The sequence below is a fragment of the Heterodontus francisci genome, chromosome 19 (assembly GCF_036365525.1).
Source record: "Heterodontus francisci isolate sHetFra1 chromosome 19, sHetFra1.hap1, whole genome shotgun sequence".
NCBI classification, from domain to species: domain Eukaryota; kingdom Metazoa; phylum Chordata; class Chondrichthyes; order Heterodontiformes; family Heterodontidae; genus Heterodontus; species Heterodontus francisci.
Window position 1 is genome coordinate 75,797,460 of NC_090389.1, and position 21,998 is coordinate 75,819,457.

General features: G+C 44.1%; 1 protein-coding gene across 2 annotated transcripts in view; it reads left to right on the forward strand.

The window, feature by feature from the left end:
• LOC137380212 (cadherin EGF LAG seven-pass G-type receptor 3-like) overlaps positions 1–21,998 on the forward strand; it is a 305,811-nt gene that overhangs the window by 196,793 nt on the left and 87,020 nt on the right. For both annotated transcript variants that reach the window (XM_068052016.1, XM_068052015.1), the window contains exons 14-15: positions 1,908–2,028; positions 4,896–5,079. In XM_068052016.1, coding sequence (XP_067908117.1) covers positions 1,908–2,028; positions 4,896–5,079 — 305 coding nt within the window. The remainder of the gene's footprint in view (positions 1–1,907; positions 2,029–4,895; positions 5,080–21,998) is intronic.

Below are 21,998 nucleotides of genomic sequence, written 5' to 3' on the forward strand. Positions count from 1 at the left end.
ATTGCAATCTGAATGAATTGTGTCAGATGACAGCAGGGGCTGGATTTTACTGTAGGCAGACGGGACTTCGCCACCGACATAAAGTCCCCGGGCTTTAATTGTCCCAAGGCGGGAATTCCACCTGCTTGAGGGAGGAGGTCTCGCCTCAGTGAGCTGCTGGCCAATCAGCAGGCCGGCGGCTCTTAGTCTCAACAGCACCATCGGGAGCGGTGGCCACTGCTGGGACTGCAGCCCAGCTGATGCCATGGAGCCAGGAGACCAGGTAACTTGGGCTTGCCTCGCCGAGGGGGGGAGGGCGGGAGGTGATTGATCATGGCGGCAAGGCAATGGGCAATGTAGTCGTTTGGGGGGGGTGAGGGGTGCGTCTTGGGTCCTGGGGGTGGGTTGGGAAGCGAGGGTGACCTTCAATCTGCCACTACACCCCCCCACCCCCCCCCCAGCACATGGAAAGGCCAGCAGGTATCGCTGGGCGGCCTTTCACGTCTCCCGGATGCCCACTTGCTGCAGGTAAAATACCCGTGGAGGCGGGCAAGGGCCGTTAAGTGGCCACTCAACGTCCACTTGATTGGCCTCGGCTGGGCAGGCCATTGTCCCCCCCACCCCCACATGACCGCGGTGAAGTTGGCCGGAGGCGAGGCGGGAAGGCCTTCCGGAGCCTCCCGCTCAATTTTACGCCATCCCCACGCCACCATCCGACCCACTGGGGTGGCATAAAGTTCAGCCCCAGGTTTCCACTTGTCTTCCCATCAAAAGTTCTGTGGCACTTGGGGGGGTGGGTGCATGATATATATTTCATATTCTCTCATGGGATGTAGGCATCGCTGGCAAGGTCAGCATTTATTGCCCATCAACAGAAAGTACAAGTTAGTTGTATATTAATTGTGTTTAATTGTACCAGGTGGTGGACAGTAACTGGGGATTCACTTTTGCCCCTATCTGAAACTGTGGTTGTTTGGTTAGGTGGTGCTTGATTGTAATCTGTAGCTATGTAAATATATACTTATAAAATTATGTAAAGATTGGTTCCAGTTCTATCCTTCAGCAACTGGCTTTCTGGAATATAACAGTGCAGCCAGTCTACTTAACACTATGGAAAAACACTGTAGCAATCATCCACCCTCACTCTCCCCACTCACCACCCCCTGAGACAATGCTTCGGTTGTATTGTAAATATTGCTTGGGCCTTCCCAAAATAGACTTTTTTAAGATGTCCCTGACCCTGGAAAGTGATTGTGGTATAAATAATGGGCAGGTAGAAGTCCCTTCTTGCCAAGGATCTACTGCCACTGCATCAAAAAGGAAATGCAGGGGCATGTTTTTTAAACAATTAAAGTTCTGAACTCAAAATAATGATACATCCTTCCATGCATGTGCATGTGTCCTTTCTCTCTTGTGTTTGCCCTCTTCCTCTCTTCCCCTCCACCTCCCTCTCTCTTTCTCTCTATTCTTTGTATCCTTATGGTCATGTTGTAATAGAATTTTTATCGCAGAACTGATTTACATTTCATCATTCACAATTGCCAACAAAAGAAAATAACAGTTTTTGATTCCCATTTCAGTTTGACTTGCCTTGATTGCTCATACAGTATTCTCCATTGACACTACAGTGAGTAGGTAATTTACCCCCAGATCTCTGAAAATGCTGCTGTGTAAACCTGCCACTGGAACATACCTGAGAAGCACCAAACCCCCATCCTCCGCCTCTCAATGGTACACCCAAGATTGGGTTCAGACTTTGTTGCAAATTGTGGATATGAATCAACATCCTGCCGCTCACTGGCATGGTTCTGCACTAGCAAACAGAAGAACTTCAAATGAAAATCTAAAGAAATGTTACTGGGTTTTTTGCACCACAGATCTTAAGTGCTATAATGATTTTTTTTTTTCTCCCCTGATTTTTGGTCTAGAATCGACCAACAGTGTCCCAAAGGATGGTGGGGGAACCCAACATGTGGACCCTGCAACTGTGACATCAATAAGGGCTTTGACCCTGACTGCAACAAGACAAATGGCCAGTGTCACTGTAAGGTGGGTGTCATCTTCTCCTCAGAACAATTACTTTTAAATTTTTTTTCTTTCCTTCTTTAATACTGCCTATTAACATTTAGGTGCGAATGCATGCTTGCCCTGTTTCCCATCACAGATTGCAACTTTTTTTATTCTGGACATACATTCAAAAATAGTAAGAAAACGGCTCATACTTTTCATGAGTTTTAAATTTAATATTATGGGTATAGCGGGATCAAATTAATTTTTTAAATGAAAGTGTTCATTATTCAAGCGTAATCTGCCCTCAGTCTACTTTTACAATAAGGTTCCAAGGCTGCCACAGACAACAATTTCCCCAGTGCCTTGTTTGGTTTGAGATTCAGCATTGTGAGCAACTACATCCTGGAGAGTCTATTTGTCATTTTTTAATATTCATTCATGAAATGAGGGCGCCAATGGCATGGCCATCCCTAATTGCCCTTGAGAAGGTGGTGGTGAGCTGCCTTCATGAACTGGTACAGTTCATTGTCATTGTCAAAATCTTGGCACTTCCTCTCTAACAGCAGTGGGTGTACCTGCACTACATGAACTGGAACCCAACAATGAGCAGTTGCTGAGTAGGTGTCGCTTGATAGCGCTGTCGACGACACCTTCCATCACTTTGCTGATGATTGCAAGTAGGCTGATGGGGCGGTAATTGGCCGGATTGAATTCTTCCTGTGTTTGTGGACAGGAAGTACCTGGGTAACTTTCCATATTGTCGGATAGATGCCAGTATTGTAGCTGTACTGGAACAGCTTGGCTAGCAACGCGGCTAGTTCTGGAGCACAAGTCTTCAGTACGACAGCTGGAATGTTGTCAATGCCCATACCCTTTTCTGTATCCAGTGCCTTCAGTTGTTTCTTAATATCATGTGGAATGAATTGAATTGGCTGAAGACTGGCATCCGTGATGTTGGGTACCTCAGGAGGAGGCTGAGATGGATCACCCACTCGGCGCTTCTGACTGACGATGGTTGCAAATGTTGATGGTTGTGGGATCACTTAGCTCTGACTGTAACATGCTGCTTCTGCTGTTGTGCATGCCTGTAATCCTGTATTGTAGCTTCACCAGATTGGCATTTCATTTTTTTTAATATGCCAGGTGCTGCTCCTGGCATGCTATCCTACAGTCCTTATTGAACCAGGGTTGGTCCCCTGGTTTGATGGTAATGATAGAGTGAAGGATATGCTGGGCCATGAGGTTATGGGTTACAGATTGTGGTTGAATACAGTTCTGCTGCTGATGTCCCACAGAACCTCATGGATGCGCAGTTTTGAGCTGCCAGATCTGTTCTGAATCTACTTCATTTAGAATGGTGGTAGTGCCACACAGCATGACGGATGGTATCCTCAATTGAAGATGGAACTTGGTCTCCACAAGGACTGTGCAGTTGTCACTCCTGCCAATACTGTCAAGGCCAGATGCATTGCGACAGGTAGATTGGTGAGGAAAAGGTCAAGTAGGTTTATCCTTGTTGTTGGTTCTTTTACCACCTGACGCAGGCTCGGTTTGGTAGATATGTCCATCAGGACTCGGCCAGCCCGGACAGTAGTACTGCTACCGAGCCACTTTTGGATATGGACATTGAAGTCCCCCAACCAGAGTACATTCTGTCCTTTGCTACCCTCAGTGCATCTTCCAAGCGGTGCTCAACATGAAGGAGCACTGATTCATCAAGTGAGGTTGGGCATAAGTGATAATCAGGAGGAGGTATCCTTGCCCATAATTGATCTGATGCCCTGAGACTTCATGGTTCTGGAGTCAATGTTGAGGACTCCCAGGGCCCTCCCTCTGGACTGTATACCACTGTGCTGCCACCTCTGGTGATGGTGATGGACATTGACTGTAAGGTATGATTCGGTGAGTATGACTATTTCAGGCTGTTGCTTGACTAGTCTGTAAGACAGCTCTCCTAATTTTGGCACAGGTCCCCAGATGTTAGTGAGGAAGACTGCTGGGTCAACTGAGCAAGGTCCCTTTGTTGTTTCCAGTGCCTAGGTCAATGCCAGGTGGTCTACCAGTTTATTTGTCTTTGACTTTTCTGTAGTGCTTTGATACAACTATGGGCAGAGGACCGTGAAGAGTCAACCACTTGCTGTGGATCTGGGGTCACGTAGGCCAGACCGGGTAAAGACGTCAGCTTTCCTTCACTGAAGGACATTAGTGAACTAGATGAGTTTTTACAACAGTCTGGTAGTTTCAGGATCATCATTACTGAAACTAGTTTTTTTATTCCAGACTTATTAATTGAATGTAAATTCCACAGCTGCCATAGTGGGATTTGAACTCATGTCTCTGGAGTATTAGTCTGAGTCACTGGATTACTAGTCCAGTAACGTCACCACTACGCTACTATTCCTGTGATATGTGTAGCTTTCTATTTTTATACTCAATTTTCTATCAACTATAACTGCATGAATTGCATTACAGTGTTAAAATTATATAGATCGTTTGAATACATCTGAGCTGATTTCATGTAGTTTCTGGTTCCAGTACGGTACCATTTTGAAAAAAAATACTGTGTTATGTCCTGTACTGTTCACAATACTCATGAAGGAAAGATCTATGAAACATTCAGTTGTCTGATTTGGATTTGAACCCAAAATCCAGATGTGAAAAGACAGATTTGAAATTGTCTGGTCCACTAAATCTCTAAAGTTGGCTATTTTAATTTTTGATTAACAAAACATTCATTTTTAAAAACTATCGCGTTAGTATTCCCAATTTTTTTTACATATGATTTATGCATTCTATGATTGATTAGGTTCATAATTTTCAAGCAAGGTGTCCCACAAATATTTTAGTCACTCAAAAGATCCCTGTAGTAAACCCCATTTAACTTGAGTCTGTTTTTGTTCTTCCAGGAGTTTCACTATCGTCCGGTTGGAAGCGATGCATGCCTGCCTTGTGACTGCTATCCCATTGGCTCGTTTTCCAGGTCATGTGATCAAGAAACCGGCCAATGCCATTGTAGACCAGGAGTGATTGGGCGTCAGTGCAACCAGTGTGATAATCCCTTTGCGGAGGTCACGCACAGTGGGTGTGAAGGTGAGAAATGTTCCCTAGAAAATTTTTACTGCCAATTTGCTCTCGAAAACAAAGGTAGAAAAATTGTTTTTTTTCACTTTTGGACAGTTGGGAAGCTTAAATAAATTTTGTGCCATTAATTAAAGTTCTAAAACTACTGATTTTGTTAATTGTGTATCAATTGTTTAATTATATGCAAGTGGAGGGTGTTAACTGGGGTCTTACTAGAGCACTTATAAGGAGACTGTTACTGAGACTGGTGGAGGGTTTGAGTGAGGATCTACATGTTGGTAATCCTTTTACTCAGTCCAATAAATGTGAAACTAGTAAAAATATGCTCCAGCATCATCCTTCCACAACAAGCTTTAACAGATTTGATGTTCACACCCTGTGCTAACAGTTTGTAAATAATTTATATATTTAACAATATATGTTCTATTGGCCAGCTCTCTCCCTAACATTGTCAGGGTTGTCATTTTGGAATTGGAATTTCAAATATCGGTGTTCTTCCATTGAGAATTTCTGCATGGACGTATAAGGGTAGAAGTTAGTGTGAGCAATGTTAATATATGAATACTTAGCATACTCATAACAGGTTCCTATGTCTGCTATTATAGTGATGACATTAACCCATTTAGAATAAAGTAAATAATGCTTCCTTTAAAATAGCAGAGAGAAAAAGATTGGGTGCAGGATTGCGTTTTACTAAACTGCTGAAGCAATTAATACTACTGCTGGAAAATACAGCAGTTTGCATCTCAGTAATTCCCTCAATTGATAAAGCCTTTGTTAACCTTCATTTATGGCAGATAGCTGTTTTTAAGAATATGGTGTGATTGCACATAGATCTGGCCCAGAAACCTAATTCTAAAAGATAAAAGTATTTGATAGAGATGCCAAAGGAAGACCTTATCATGGAATGCATTATCAGCTGCTGCAAGCTAATTGTTGGGATGATTCTCATAAAAGAGAGGAACACAACTGCATAAAGAACAGTATGTATAAGGTCAGGGTAAATGCTCTGTTGATCATCTATTGGTGTGGAAGCTGTATAATGGCTGAATACATATCAATAGGACAAAAGCAGAATACTGTGAATGCTGGAAAATGTAAAATAAATGCAGAAAATGCTGAAAACATTCTGCAAGTCAGGCAGCATCTATGGTGACAAAAATAGTATTAACATTTCAGTTTTATGGCCTTCCATCAGAACTGGAAGAAATTAGATATTTAACAGTTTACAGGCAAGTGCAAAGCCAGGGGGAGGAAAGAACAAAAGGAAAGGTCTGTGATAAGGCTGGAGTGATTAAATGAGAAAGAGGATGATGGTACAAGACAGAAGTGAGTGGTAATGGACAATAAAGAAACAAAAGTGCTGGTGTAAATGCCAACAGTAGAACAGTCTCCCCCTCGACAGGGCCTTCCGGACTCGCCCTGGCGACCCCAGCTCACCTACCTCTGTTCCGAGGTTCCACCGCTGGGCCTGGGTCTGAGGCCTCTGCAGTATAGGCAGTAACCACAACTCCCAGTGTCGCTGCCGATACTGCTGTGCTGCCGGCCCTTTGATTGGCTGGCAGATCTTGGAGGCGGGATCCCCATCTTTAAAGGGATGGGATCCCACCTCCGAAAACTTTGATTCAAGAAGACCAGAGGATCGCTCCGGGGGGGGGGGCGGGCACAAAAAGGCAGAGATGGGGCTCTCCCCCACCTTTTCAGTCTAGTGCCAGGAGCCCTGCATCCAGCGCAAAATCCAGCCCTGTGTTACTATGCCACATGGTTCATATTGTAGTGGCATTAAATTTTGTTTTACATAATGTTACTGGGATAATATTGTCAATGTATTTTACATTCTTAAAATAAATCCTCATCATACCGTGTTTATGAACTACCTGAAACTCACATTTATATGTGTGGACCATTAACTTTAATAGGCCCACTATGTACAGTCATTATGTGCTATATTTGACGAGCTACTGCTGAAACAAATCCCCATTATATCTGAAGATCAATGATTGGATCAATTAAAGAGATTCTTACAGTTTCACTGCAGCTGTTAGTGTTTTAGATGGTGCATTTACATTTTGTGCAGCTTACATCGCAGCAGCAATGCTAATTAAACTGCATACCCAATCCCAGTCGGGTTTTAGAATGCTGCGTGTAGCAAAATAAAAGGTGAAATCTAAAATTAATTGCTGGAATATGATTGTAATTTGTACAACAATGATTGAATTGTAAATACATTATGCTGCAATAAATATTATCCTTAAATGTCACTGAGCCACCATTAAAGTCAATGATTGTAAAAATGAAAGCTGAGCTGAATCGTCAGCCCCAATATTGTGGATACAGTCTGGACATTGAGCATTAAGCAGCCAGGATTGAGCTAAGAACTTTGATTCTATCACTTCTGCTGTGCAGTGAGCTGCTGGGAAGCTTGTGGAATTTCTCTTCTCTCCTTGTGGAATGATGGAAATCCTGAAGATTGGCAGTGTTGCCAATGTCCCCAGAATTGTGGCTGAAACACTTAGCCTACCACACCATCTGGCCGACGAATGTCTCAAGTCAGCATGCCATCTAATAACAGAGCTGAGAAAATCAAACTTACATTTTTATATAATACCTTTCATGTCCTCAGGCCATCCCAAGGCATTTTGCAGCCAGTTGAGTACTTTCAATGTGTAATGTAAGAAAACACAGCAGAGAATATGCACACAGCCAGGTCCCACAAATATTAATGAAATAAATGAATAGGTACTCTGTTTTGGTGGTGCTCGTTGATGGATAAATATTAGCCAGCGCACCAAAAGCACTTCTCTGTTCTTGTTCGAATAGCACCATGGGATCTTTCATCTGCACTTGAGACGGCAGATGTCTTGGTTTAACGTCTCATTGAAAAGACAGCACCACTGACAGTGCAGCACTCCCTCAGTACTGCACTGAAATGCCAGCCTACATTATGTAGTCTCTGGAGTGGATGTTAAATTCATGGACTTCTGCCTCAGCGGTGAGGAGGCTACCCCTGAGTTGACGCTGACATTTCACTGATCTGAGGGCATAATATTTTTGGAAGAAGAGCTGATTGAGGTCACTGAAAGGGAAAATTAAGTTGATCAGTTTGTAAACTTCTAAGACAGAAAGAAAAATTGTAGATATTGGAAACCTGAAATCCAAACAGAAAATTCTAGAAATGCACCTATCAGCATTTGAAAGACATCATAAGGAATTGGCTGAAGGGTAGAAGACACCAGTTAGTTGTTGGAGGAGTTCTGTTGAGGTGGTGGGAAGTCCAGAGTGAGGTGCCCCAAGGCTCATTGTATTTATAATTTACATCAACTATTTGGATTCAAAAGTTGATTGTAAATTCAACCAGTTTATACACAGTATCAAACTAGGAGGAGCAGGAGAATCAGAGGAGACAGTTTAGGAATTACAGAATGAGCTGAATAAAATATATATGTGGGTGAACAATAGCAGATGAAATTTGCTGCAGACAAAGGTTAAGTATTGCACATAGAATGGACCACAGACTTACTTCATGAATTGTATTGAAATGGCTATGGATGATGTTGAAAGAAATTAGGGATCTTAGTAGACTTGATGCTCAACATGTCCAACCAATGCAGAGCGGCAATCAACAACCAATAGAATGATGAACCATATAACAAAAATAGTAGTAAACAGGTGTGAGGAAGAATTGATCAATCTGTACAGTGGTGTGAGTACTGTGTCCATTTCTGGTCTCCAAGAGACAAAAGGAGCCATTCAAGTCCTGAAGACAGTCTACAAGGCTGATCTCCAGTATAAAAACTCAGAGCTGAGAGGAAATGCTGGAAAAAAACAGAGCTTTTCAACTTGGAAATGAGGCATTTGAGATGTAATCTTATCAAATGTATGTGATAGTTATGAGAATGTAAAGTATAAATCTGGACCCATGACCTTAAAATAAATTGAGACGAGGGCAAAGGGAGACGGGTTCAAATTAATGAAAGGAAAATTTAGGACTGATGTTAGGAAGTGCTTCACACAAAGAGTGATCATAGATGAAATAGACTTCCACGTAGAGTATTATAAGTGAAAATTCAGTATTTATTTAAGGAACAATTGGATTGTGTAAAGTAGGGACTTGAAGATGTTTCCGGATGGATAAATTAACATAGGTTAAATGGCCTTCCTCGATCGTAATTATCGCATCATAACGTTTCAGGTGGAATTCTTCATTTGAACGTCATTCATGGTATAAAGTAAACTTGGGCAGAGAAAACGAAGCCAAAGCCCACCCAGACCCATACATTTTTAAGTTGCTGTGATATCCATTATTGCTGCCATCATACAACACAGTGTGAAGTATAAACAGCAATATGACAACTTGCTGGTGATTGCCAGTTAAGTGAGACAATTTGAAGTGCATTTAACAAATACTTGTTACTGGAAAATGCCAGGGTTCAATAGCTAAATAAATGTGCTGATGTTCTTGCTGCTGAATGGGGCCAGCAATCAATAGTTGACAACATTTACATATATTAATGTTTTTCTTTAAAAGTGGAATGAAGCCTTCAGATAATATGCATTAATACCTGTACTTGATAGTTGAATGAGCCAATAACCTATAGGTGTTCTTGCCCATCGTGGTTGCTAGCTGATTGGAACACAAGGTTTACACTACATTAATATAAAAGCAAAATACTGCGGATGCTGGAAATCTGAAATAAAAGCAAGAAATGCTGGAAATACTAGCAGGGATGGCAGCATCTGTGGAGAGAGAAGCAGAGTTAATGTTTCAGGTCAGTGATCCTTCTTCAGAACTGGCAGATATTAGAAATGTAAAAGGTTGAGTGGATAGTCAGAAGCTTTTTCCCAGGGTGGAAGAGTCAGTTACTAGGGGACATAGGTTTAAAGTGCGAGGGGCAAAGTTTAGAGGGGATGTGCGAGGCAAGTTCTTTACACAGAAGGTGGTGAGTGCCTGGAACTTGCTGCCGGGGGAGGTGGTGGAAGCAGGTACGATAGCAACATTTAAGAGGCATCTTGACAAATACATGAATAGGATGGGAATAGAGGGATACGGTCCCCAGAAGTGCAGAAGGTTTTAGTTTAGACAGGCATTAAGATCGGTGCAGGCTTAGAGGGCCGAATGGCCTGTTCCTGTGCTGTACTGTTCTTTGTTCTTTGTTATAAGCAAGTAAAGCGGAGGTGGGGCAAGAGATAACAAAGGAGAAGGTGTAGATAGGACAAGGTCACAGAATAGCTGACCAGAAGGTCTTGGAGCAAAGGCAAACAATATGTTAATGGTGTGTTGAAAGACAAAGCATTAGTACAGATAGGGTGTTAATGGACTGAAATTGAACAGCCGCAAGTACAAACATGAAAAAAAACAGTGGGTAAGCAAACTGAACAAACTAAGATGAAATAAAATAAAATAAACACAAAAAAAAGGAAAAAGAAAAAATAACTAATTTTGACCCCACCCCTTCTGATCTGACCCCTTGCCGTGTATTCACTATATCCTCTGACCTCTCTCCCTCTGACGCTGAACGTTCTGTACTCAGCAAAGGTCTCAGTTTTATCCCCTTACACCCCCAGCTCAATGAATTCCACACTCGGCATGACATTGAGCTCTTCTTCCATCACCTCCGGGCTCACCTCTTTGACCAGGAATCCTTCCCCCGATCAGTAGACCCATTCATCCGCCATCAGCATTCTCCCTCTACCTGGACCCCTCCCCCTGGCCGCTTGCCTGCTCTTGATCTTTTCATTGAAAACTGTTGGCGAGACATTGGTCATCTCAATTTCTCTGCCCCCCTCACTCACTCTAACCTGTCCCCCTCTGAACTTGAGGCACTCCGTTCTCTCAGGTCTAACCCCGACATGGTCATCAAACCTGCAGACAAGGGTGGTGCTGTTGTTGTGTGGTGTACTGACTTTGCAGAGGCTCAGCGCCAACTCTCAGACACTTCTTCCTACCTTCCTCTGGACCATGACTCCACCACCGAACATCAAGCTACTGTCTACAGCCGTTTCCTGCTCCCGCCCCGAACTGGAAAACTTTATCAACTTTGCTTCTAATTTCCACCCTTCTCTCACCTTTACATGGTCCATCTCTGACACTTCCCTTCCCTTCCTTGACTTCTCTGTCTCCATCTCTGGGATAGGCTGTCTACTAATATCCATTATAAGCCCACAGACTCCCACAGCTACCTCGACTACACTTCTTCACACCCTGCCTCCTGTAAGGACTCCATTCCATTCTCCCAGTTTCTCCGTCTCCGACGCATCTGCTCTGATGATGCTACCTTCCATGACAGTGCTTCTGATATGTCTTCCTTTTTCCTCAACCGTGGATTCCCCCCCATTGTGGTTGACAGGGCCCTCAGCCATGTCTGGCCCATTTCCTGCACCTCTATCCTCACCGCTTCCCCTCCCTCCCAGAACCGCGACAAGGTTCCCCTTGTCCTCACTTCTCACCGCATCAGCCTCCATATCCAAAGGACCATCCTCTGCCATTTCCGCCACCTCCAGCGTGATACCAAATGCATCTTCCCCTGTCAGCATTCTGAAGGGATCGTTCCCTCCGTGACACCCTGGTCCACTCCTCCATTACCCCCAACACCTCGTCCCCTTCCCATGGCACCTTCCCCTGCAATCGCAGGAAGTGTAATACCTGCCCATTTACCTCCTCTTTCCTCACTATCCCAGGCCCCAAACACTCCTTTCAGGTGAAACAGCGATTTACTTGTACTTCTTTCAATGTAGCGTACTGTATTCGCTGCTCACAATGTGGTCTCCTCTACATTGGGGAGACCAAACGCAGACGGAGTGACCGCTTTGCGGAACACCTCTGCTCAGTCTGCAAGCAGGACCCCGAGCTTCCGGTTGCTTGCCATTTCAACACTCCCCCCTGATCTCATGCTCACATCACTGTCCTGGGATTGCTGCAGTGTTCCGGTGAACATCAACGCAAGCTCTAAGAACAGCATCTCATTTACCGATTAGGCACACTACAGCCTGCTGGACTGAACATTGAGTTCAATAATTTAGAGCATGACGGGCCCCCCATTTTACTTTAATTTTAGTTATTATTTTCTTTTTCCTTTTTTATATATTTTTTGTGTTTATTTTATTTCAACTTAGTTTGTTCAGTTTGCCTACCCACTGTTTTTTTTCATGTTTGTACTTGTGGCTGTTCAATTTCCAGTCCGTTAACACCCTATCTGTACTAATGCTCTGTCTTTCAACTCATCATTAACATATTGTTTGCCTTTGCTGCAGGACCTTCTGGTCAACTATTCTGTGACTTTGTCCTATCTACACCTTCTCCTTTGTTATCTCTTGCCCCACCCCCACTTTACTTGCTTATAACATTTTACATTTCTAATATTTGCCAGTTCTAAAGAAGGGTCACTTACCTGAAACGTTAACTCTGATTCTGTCTCCACAGATGCTGCCAGACCTGCTGAGTATTTCCAGCATTTCTTGTTTTTATTTCAGGTTTGCACTACATATTTTTTTTTAAACTTGCATTTTTAGAAAATAGTTTTGAAAATTGGGTGTTGTGTGGGGATAGAGGGGAAGGAATGCTGTGTCTAGCAAAGACTGCAGTTTGTAAAACAGCATTAATGCAATAGTCTCAGTTAGTGTGACACCTTTCCCCTTTATATTAAAGTTGTGTACTTAAATATAATGGTAAAATTGTGTCATTCTGAATCTAAACTTAACACGGATCTGCAATGCAATCTCTTATCAAGCATATCTTCTATTAACAGAATGATCACTTGCAATTAGACTTAAAAAGCCATTCTTGGATACAGTGGACAGGAACAGAGGGGTTGAAGAGTTTAGAAAGAAGAGCATAGGAACATAGATGGAAAAACTTACAAAGAACATAAGAAACTAAGTATGAAACGAGAAAAATAAATTGAGCAATCAGCCCTGAAGATAAATATAGAAAGGATGATTCAGTGTTCACCCTATCGTGCAACAACAAATGACATCCATGTACAGTCGATTTCATCATAGGCTCTTCCCCATCTATTTCATCTCCTGGTGGAAAATGCTACATAGATACTTCAATCTCAAAAGGTAATCAGAATGGGTTAAAAAATTGCAAATGCTGGAAATAACAGCTCATCAAACAGCATCTGAAGAACACAAATAGGTTTGTATTTCAGCTACAGTTCTTCATCAGAACACAGTTAACTGGAATACTAACCTAATATTTTCTTTCACATTCTGATTAGCATGTTGAAACCCCAGAATATCTACCTATCCCCAAGTTTCACCAATTTAATGTCAAGGCAATCTTGCATCCACCTCTCGGCCCCAGCAGCGACAGCGGCACAGTGGCGCAGTGGTTAGCACCGCAGCCTCACAGCTCCAGCGACCTGGGTTCAATTCTGGGTACTGCCTGTGTGGAGTTTGCAAGTTCTCCCTGTGTCTGTGTGGGTTTCCTCCGGGTGCTCTGGTTTCCTCCCACATGCCAAAGACTTGCAGGTTGATAGGTAAATTGGCCATTATAAATTGCCGCTAGTATAGGTAGGTGGTCGGGAAATATAGGGACTGGTGGGGATGTGGTAGGAATATGGAATTAGTGTAGGATCAGTATAAATGGGTGGTTGATGGTCAGCACAGACTCGGTGGGCCGAAGGGCCTGTTTCAGTGCTGTATCTCTAAATAAAAATTTTTTTTTAAAATAACAATTTTGCCCTTTTTTTATTCTTTCATGGGAACTTGGCATCGCTGGCTAGGCCAGCATTTATTTCCCATTCCTAATTAGAACCATAGAAAAATTACAGCACAGAAGGAGGCCATTCAGCCCGTTGTGTCTGTGCCGGCCGAAAAAACTAGCCACCCAATCTAATCCTACCTTCCAGCACCTGTTCCATAGCCTTGCAGGTTATGGCACTTCAGGTGCATGTCCAAGTACCTTTTAAAAGAATTGAGGGATTCTGCCTCCACTGCGGTTTCTGGCAGTGAATTCCAAACACCCACCACCCTCTGGGTGAAAAAGTTTTTCTTCATGTCTCCTGTAATCCTTCTACCAATCAACTTAAATCTGTGCCTCCTGGTAATTGACCTCTCCACTAGGGGAAACAGGTCCTTCCAGTCTACTCTATCTAGGCCCCTCATAATTTTGTACACCTCTATTAAATCACCTCTCAGCCTCCTCTGTTTTAAGGAAAACAACTCTAGCCGATCCAATCTTTCCTCATAACTGCAACTTTCAAGCCCTGGCAACATTCTTGTAAATCTCCTCTATACTCTCTCCAGAGTCCTTTCTGTAATGTGGTGACCAGAACTGTATGCAATACTCCAGCTGTGGCCTAATCAGTGTTTCGTACAGTTTCAGCATTACATCCCTGCTTTTGTATTCTATACCTTGGCCAATAAAGGAAAGCATTCCATATGCCTTCTTCACCACTCTATCTACCTGTCCTGCCACCTTTATGGGACCTGTGGACATGCACTCCAAGGTCTCTCACTTCTTCTACCCCTCTCAATATCCTCCCGTTTATTGTGTATTCCCTCGCTTTATTTGCCCTCTCCAAATGCATTATCTCACACTTTTCAGGATTGAATTCCATTTGCCACTTTTCCGCCCACTCAACCAAACCACTGATATCTTTCTGGAGTCTGTGGCTATCCTCTTCACTATCAACTACATGGCCAATTTTTGTATCATCAGCAAATTTCCCAATCATGCCTCCCACAGTTAAGTCCAAATCATTAATATATACCACAAACAGCAAGGGACCCAACACTGAGCCCTGTGGAACGTCACTGGAAACAGCTTTCCGTTCGCAAAAACATCCGTTGACTACTATCCTTTGTTTCCTGTCACTGAGACAATTTTGGATCCAACCTGCCACATTCCCCTGTATCCTGTGGGCTTTCATTTTACTGACCAGTCTATCATGTGGGACCTTGTCAAATGCCTTACTAAAATCCATGTAGACAACGTCCACTGCACTACCCTCATTAGTCCTCCTTGTTACTTCCTCAAAAAGCTCAGTTAAGTTGGGAAGGCATGACCTTCTCTTAACAAATCCATGCTGACTATTCCTGATTAATCCGTGCCTTTCTAAGTGGCAGTTTATCCTGTCCCTCAGAATTGATTCTAACAATTTACCCATCACCGAGGTCAGACTCCTGGACCTATAATTATTTGGCTCATCCCTCACACCCTTTTTAAACAATGGTACAATGTTCGCAGACCTACAATCATCTGGTACCTCACCTGTATCTAGTGAGGAATTGAAGATGATCCTCATCACATCTGCTATTTCCTCCTTGACTTCCTTTAACAACCTGGGCTGCAATTCATCTGGCCCTGGCGATTTATCCACTTTCAAGGATGTCGGACCCTCTAGTACTTCCTCTCCCATTATGCTTATTGTATCTAATATTTCACACTCCTTTAACTATAATGTCTGCATCATCCCTCTCCTTTGTGAAGACAGAGACAAAAATCTCATTAAGAACCCTACCCACATATTCTGCATCCACGCATAGGTTCCCCTGTACATCTCTGATAGGCCCTACCCTTTCTTTAGTTATCCTCTTGCTGTTATGTACTGATAAAACATCTTTGGGTTTTCCTTGATTTTTACCTGCCAATAATTTTTCATGTCCTCTCTTTGCTTTTCTAATTTCCTTTTTTACTTCACCCCTGCACTTTCTATACTCCTCTAGGCTTTCTAAAGTATTAAGATTTTTGTGATTGGCATAAGCTTTCTTTTTCTGCTTTAACTTACCCTGTAAGCTTCGAGATAACCCAGACGCTCTAGATTTGGCAGTACCACCCTTTATCTTTGTGGGAACGGGCCTACACTGTGCCTGTATTATCTCACTTTTGAATGCCTCCCACTGGTTTGCCACTGATTTTCCTTCAAGTAGCCATATCCAGTCCACTTTCGCCTGGTCACCTCTCAGTTTCCTAAAATTTGCCTTACCCCAATTTAGAACTTTTACTCCTGTTTTATCTTTGTCCTTTTCCATGATTATGCTAAAACTAACTGTATTATGATCACTATCTCCAAAATGGTTACCCACTGTTACTTCCTCCCCTGCGCAGCTTCATTATCAAAGACTAAATCTAGAATTGCACCCTGTCATTGGGTTTGTTGAAAGCAGTTCAAGAATTTTGTCCCCTCTGTGCCCTTCACACTGTTTGTATCCCAGTTGATATTGGGGTAGTTGAAGTCCCCAGCTATTATTGCCCTATAGTTTTTGCACTCAGAAATTTGCCTACATATTCTATCTCCCTCTCACTATTGGAAGTCTATGGTACACTCCTAATATTGTGGCTGCCCCTTTTTTTATTACTGAGCTCCACTCATCTGGCCTCATTTGATGATTCATTTAGCATATCATCCTTCCTCAAAGCTGTTATTGATTCCTTAACTAATAATGCTATACCTCCTCCTTTTTTATCCTGCCTCAAATCTCTATATCCAGGGATGTTGGGCTGCCATTCTTGTCCCTCTTTAAGCCTAATTGCCCTTGAGAAGGTGGTTGCCTTCATGAACCGCTGCAGTTCTTTGGATATAGGTACACCCACAGTGCTGTTAGGGAGGGAGTTCCAAGATTATGACACAGCGACAGTAGAGGAACGGCAATATAGTTCCAAGTCGGGATGGTGTGTGGCTTGGAGGGGAACTTGCAGGTAGTGCTGTTCCCATGCATCAGCTGCCCTTGTCCTTCTGGGTCGTAGAGGTCGCGGGTTTGGAAGGTGCTGTTGAAGGAGCCTTGGTGCGTTGCTGCAGTGATTTTTGTAAATGGTACACACTGCTGCCACTGTGCGTCAGTGCTGGAGGGAGTGATTGTTGAACGTGGTGGATGTAAAGACCGGCTCAGGTCTGCAAATGAAACCCGGCCCGAGCCCAATAGAACCTCATCCAACCCGAGCTCGACCCGGCCCGAGTCCTTTCATTTTTTCCCGCGCCCAGCCCAGCCCAACCCAACCCGACCATCAGTTAACTTAGCTTCCGTTTTTCACTTTGTTGCTTATCTGCACAAGCTCAAAAAAACCTCCAAGTCCAAAAAGCGCATTAACATTGGAGCCACTTACTGGAGATGGTGCTAGAGTGTCCATGACACAGCCCGACCCAACCCGAGCCCGAATGCTGGACCTGGAAGAGCTACCCAACCCGGACCCGACACATGGCGTTGGGTTCGGGTCGGGTAGCCATGCTGTAGGTGCATGAGATGCCAATCAAGTGGGCTGCTTTGTCCTTGAGTGATGTTGGAGCTGCACTCATCCAGGCAAGTGGCGAGTATTCCGTCACATTCCTGACTTGTGCCTTGTAGATGGTGGACAAGCTTTGGGGAGTCAGGAGGTGAGTTACTCACTGCAGAATTCCCATCTCTGAGCTGCTCTTGTAGCCACAATATTTATATGGCTAGTCCAGTTCAGTTTTTGGTCAATGGTAACCCTAAGGATGCCCTGTGCGTATAAACCAATTCTTTTCTCGAGCAGAAATTTGTCCATCAGTATTTTTACAGAATTAATCACACAGTATCTGATAATTTTGCTGGCTGTCAGTTTCCAGCATCCTCTGTACTTTTAATCTCTCAACTCATTTGTGATTTACCCAATTTGACCTACTGCCCCCTCATTTTCTACTGAACATCAAAATTAAAAAGCCTGTTTACAGCTGCATTTTGTATGCTTCTCAGCATTTTGTAGGACTTGATGAAGTCTCTTTCAACTTTCTTTCCAGCTCAGTTAGTGAGCCTGTCCTTGTAATTCAGAGGCATAAGCCTTTGAATTATCCTTGGCTGCTGTTCTTCAAACAGTCTCTAATGCATCAAAAGGGATGAAATTCCCTCGTGGTTCTGAGGAACTCCCACCTTAACTTTCATGGTAGTACGGGGCTGCCCTAAACATTGCTGGGAGTTGGGTGTGCCTGCTCCCAGCTAAGGGACCCTGTATAAGGGGAATGTGGGCTCCCTACAGATTCATAAGAACTCAGTGGAAAGTTGAAGGCCAGCACACTTGAGGGCGAAAAGGTGTACCAGCCTCCGAATGCGACTGTAGACCTGTGAAGCAGGGAGAGGGGAGGGTGGTTCAGGCCAGAGACGCAGCCTCAACTTCTGTGACTGCAGTCCCCTTGCAAAGGGGGCAGTTGACAGCCTGTTTCTGTGGCGGGTGGGTTTAGTGCAGGCCATCCCGTTTTAATGCCTGTCTGTCCCATTCAAATTAGGTGCCCTCCCTCAAACTCACATAATCCAACAGGGACAACTCTAAATGGCATATGCTGAGCACTCCTGGAATTTGGCCCCTGTGTATTTTTGCAGTTAGGATGGCCAGAATTGTACACAGCACATATGTGGCTTCACCAGGTTACAATAACTTTTTCTGGAATATAATGAGTGGTCCTTGAGATGACTTTTTGTATTTCATTAGCTGCGTTGCTAATAGCTCACGTTGACTGGAAACTATTAGTGAGTGATGATAATTACACTCAAATTATTTTCCTTTTCCATTTTTGCTGATGCACACATTTGCTGTTTTCTGCCCCCGGATGCATTACCATGCATCTATCTGCATTAAAATCCACCTCCGCTCTTTATCCAATCTACTTAATTGGTCTACAATTCTTATGACTGCTGCTTCCTCCAGACTTGTGAAAACCAGGATCAAGCTGTGAAATAGATTTATTGCACCAAGGGAAATGGGATAAGGGCCTGCAGCCTGCACCATCCTGTCACTGATTGCCATGGAGTCAGCGTCTCTTGGCCAAACCTCTTCATATTAGGGCCTAAGATAAGGGCTCCAAAATCGCAAGAGGTGCATCGTGACATATGCTAAGATACGTTCTCCGAAACTCCTGCCATATGGACTTCCTGTTCTTGATCCCCTCCTCTGCCAGTGTTCTTGTTTAGAGCGGGTGGCATCTCTGACCCCAACAGATCATACAGTAAACTTCTGACGCAGACCAGGACCTGAAATAACCAGGTCCAGCCAAATGTGTGGCCTTCCTGCCGTAGTTACGGTTGGGACATGACAGGCATTTTGGCCCCATCTTAAGGTATGCTGCGGTCAAGAAATTGACTGCAATGGACTGTCACATTTTATGCTTGTGAGTAGCTTCTAATACCTGCTAGCCATCTAGCAAAGACTCACTCCATGGTTTTCAGTTGTCTAATGACTGTGTGGCTTGATGCAGAGATAAGTGGTGTTGAGATGGTGTGTATTCGTATGGCTGGGGAAGCAGTCATAGTTCGATGTCGAGGTTAACAGTGCATTCAACTGCTTCAGCTGATGCAGTGTGAATGGTTGTGATGCCACCAGGAATGGATCTCTCAGGACAAGAGTTCAATATGTGGGCAATGGTCTGACTTGGATGGCCACAATCACAATTTGAGCTGGTCCTCATGTTCTACTTGTGGAGCAAGTGGCCACATCTTCTCTGGCCTGTCCTCAAGCAGTTGAGGGTTGTCCAGAATTTCGGTGGAAGATTGAAACCTGGGACTTCACCGCTCGGATCAGTTGCCAGGTTGCGGTTGGTGATGTTAGCAGTCAACCAGAAGGTGTGCCGTTAAGAGGTGGGGCTGTCGTGGTTTGTAGGGTGTGGAGTGTGTTCCACTAGGGGCTACAAGATGGTGATGCAACATGAACCCTCGGTAACAGACTCAGTAATTCAATAATACAGCCGGATAGGTCCACAGTACTCTAGGTCACTGTTGATACGCCAGCTAGACTGACTCATTAATGGGATCTGGAGGGAAAGACATTACCTTGAACTTGCATTCTTCCTACTTGGCTCCAGACAACCATGCAAACTGATGCCCTAATGGGTATGGTTGTGCTTGTTAGACAAGTAACAGGAAATGTTAAATGCTTTCTGTTGGCAGGGTCTGCAGTTTTAGTTGGTTAAACTCTACTAGTACTTTAAACCATTGAAAGTAATAGTTTACCTGTGTAACAAGCATAAAATGTTAACTTGATTCATGATGTCATCTGAGGAAGTATGTGGGTTCTTATAATCTGCATATATACAATTTTGCTTTTGAGCTCTGCCGAGTGAGTGCCCACAGCATAGTTAAATATGCAACATTAAAAATTGATTATCTAGGTGAATTGTGGAATAGTTCTAACATCGCCATGGACACCAGCCCTTAGAGAGAAGACTGCAGCAAGGAAATGTATTTCAGGAATTTTTGTGAATGTGAGATAGTAATGTTTGATAATCTTGCGAACATACTAAATGTATAAATCTTAGTTTTTCCATTATTTACAGAGTAGAGATGCACTGGGAAAGCAGAGTTTGGGGAGATGTAGTTGAAAGTCAAGATCAATTTTAAAAGTTTCCTCTGCAGAAAGAATCATGAACCACACTTGTTCTGAAAAATCTCCAGAGAATTTAAGAGCATTCAGCCCCTTGAGTCTGTTCCATCATTCAATTTGATCATGGCTGATCTGTATCTTAATTCCATCTACCCACCTTGATTCCGTAACCCACACCTATCAAAAATCTATCAATCCCGGGTTTGAAATTTTCAAATGACCTAGCCTCAACAGCTATTTAGAGGGGACAGCTCTCGGTTTCCAATACCCTTGTGTAAAGAAGTGCTTCCTTTCATCACCCCTGAGTGATCTAACTCTACTTTTAAGGTTGTGCTCCCTTGTTTTAGACTCCCCCACCAGAGGAACTAGTTTCTGTCTATCTATCCTATCAAATCTTTCCATCATTTTAAACACCTCGATCACCCCATAATACTTTCGTTACCTCTAGACTTGACTATTCCAACGCACTGGTGGGTCTCCCATATTCTGCCCTCCATAAACTTGAGGTCATCCAAAACTCTGCTGCCGGTGTCTTAACTCGCACCAAATCCCGTTCATTGCGCTCACTGACTTACATTGACTCCCTGTCAAGCAGTGACTTGATTTTAAAATCTTTGTTTTCAAAACCCTCCATCACCTCACGCCTCTTGGAATCTCCTTCAGCCTCACAACCCTCTGTGCTGTCTCTGGATTCTTGAGCATCCCCAATTTTAATTGATCAATCATTGGCGGCCATGCCTTCAGCTGCCTAGGCCCTGAGCTCTGGAGTTCCCTCCCTACACCTCTCCACCTCTCTACCTTCTTTCCTCCTTTAAAACACTCCTTAAAACCTACCTCTCAGCATCTGGTGATCTGGCCTATCTCCTTATGTGGCTTGGTGTCATATTTTGTTTTATAATCTTTCTGTCAAGTGCCTTGGGACTTTTTATTACATTAAAGGTGCTATACAAATAGGAGTTGTTGTTAGGCTGCGTTTAATGACAACATAACCACTGGGTGGTGTAGTACTGGTACATGCACAAATGCAGCCTCAGCCACTGAAACGTCACTGTCTGAGACGTCTCAGGCAGCTGCCAGTAATAAAGATGGCACTGCTCAATTTGTCACAAAAAGCAAATGCAGCCTTAAACCCAAATTCCCACAGTGGCTGCGATCGTTGCCTCCATCCCACCACCAACAGTACCCCACTCCCTCCTGTCATCGCGCTCCTCTTCGCCGTTCTGTCACACACCCATCTTCTTGCCACTCGCTCCCCGCCTCACCGCTGTTCCCCCCTCAGCCACTCGCTCCCAGTGCCACCACCCTGGCCGCTCACTCTTTGTTCCCCACCCACGCCCCCGGACATTCGCTGCAGACCTCACCGCTTCCCTCTTCTTGGCCACTGGCTTCCATGTCGTCCCATCACCCCTCGGCCACCCACTCCCCACCTTGTTCTTCGGCGATTCGTTCCGCGCCCCCCGCCACTTCTGCGGGCAGCGCGGCAGGAAGCGATCGGCCAAAGGGGGCAGCCACGAGGCTGGGAGCCAGCGACCGAAATGGGGAAGGGTGAAGGCGGAAGCGGCCGAGGCCTGGAGCGAGCGGCCGAGAAGGCCGGGTGGGGGGAAGGCAGCAAGGGCGGGAGCGAGTGGCTGGGGAGGGGGGGGTGGAGCGGCGGCGT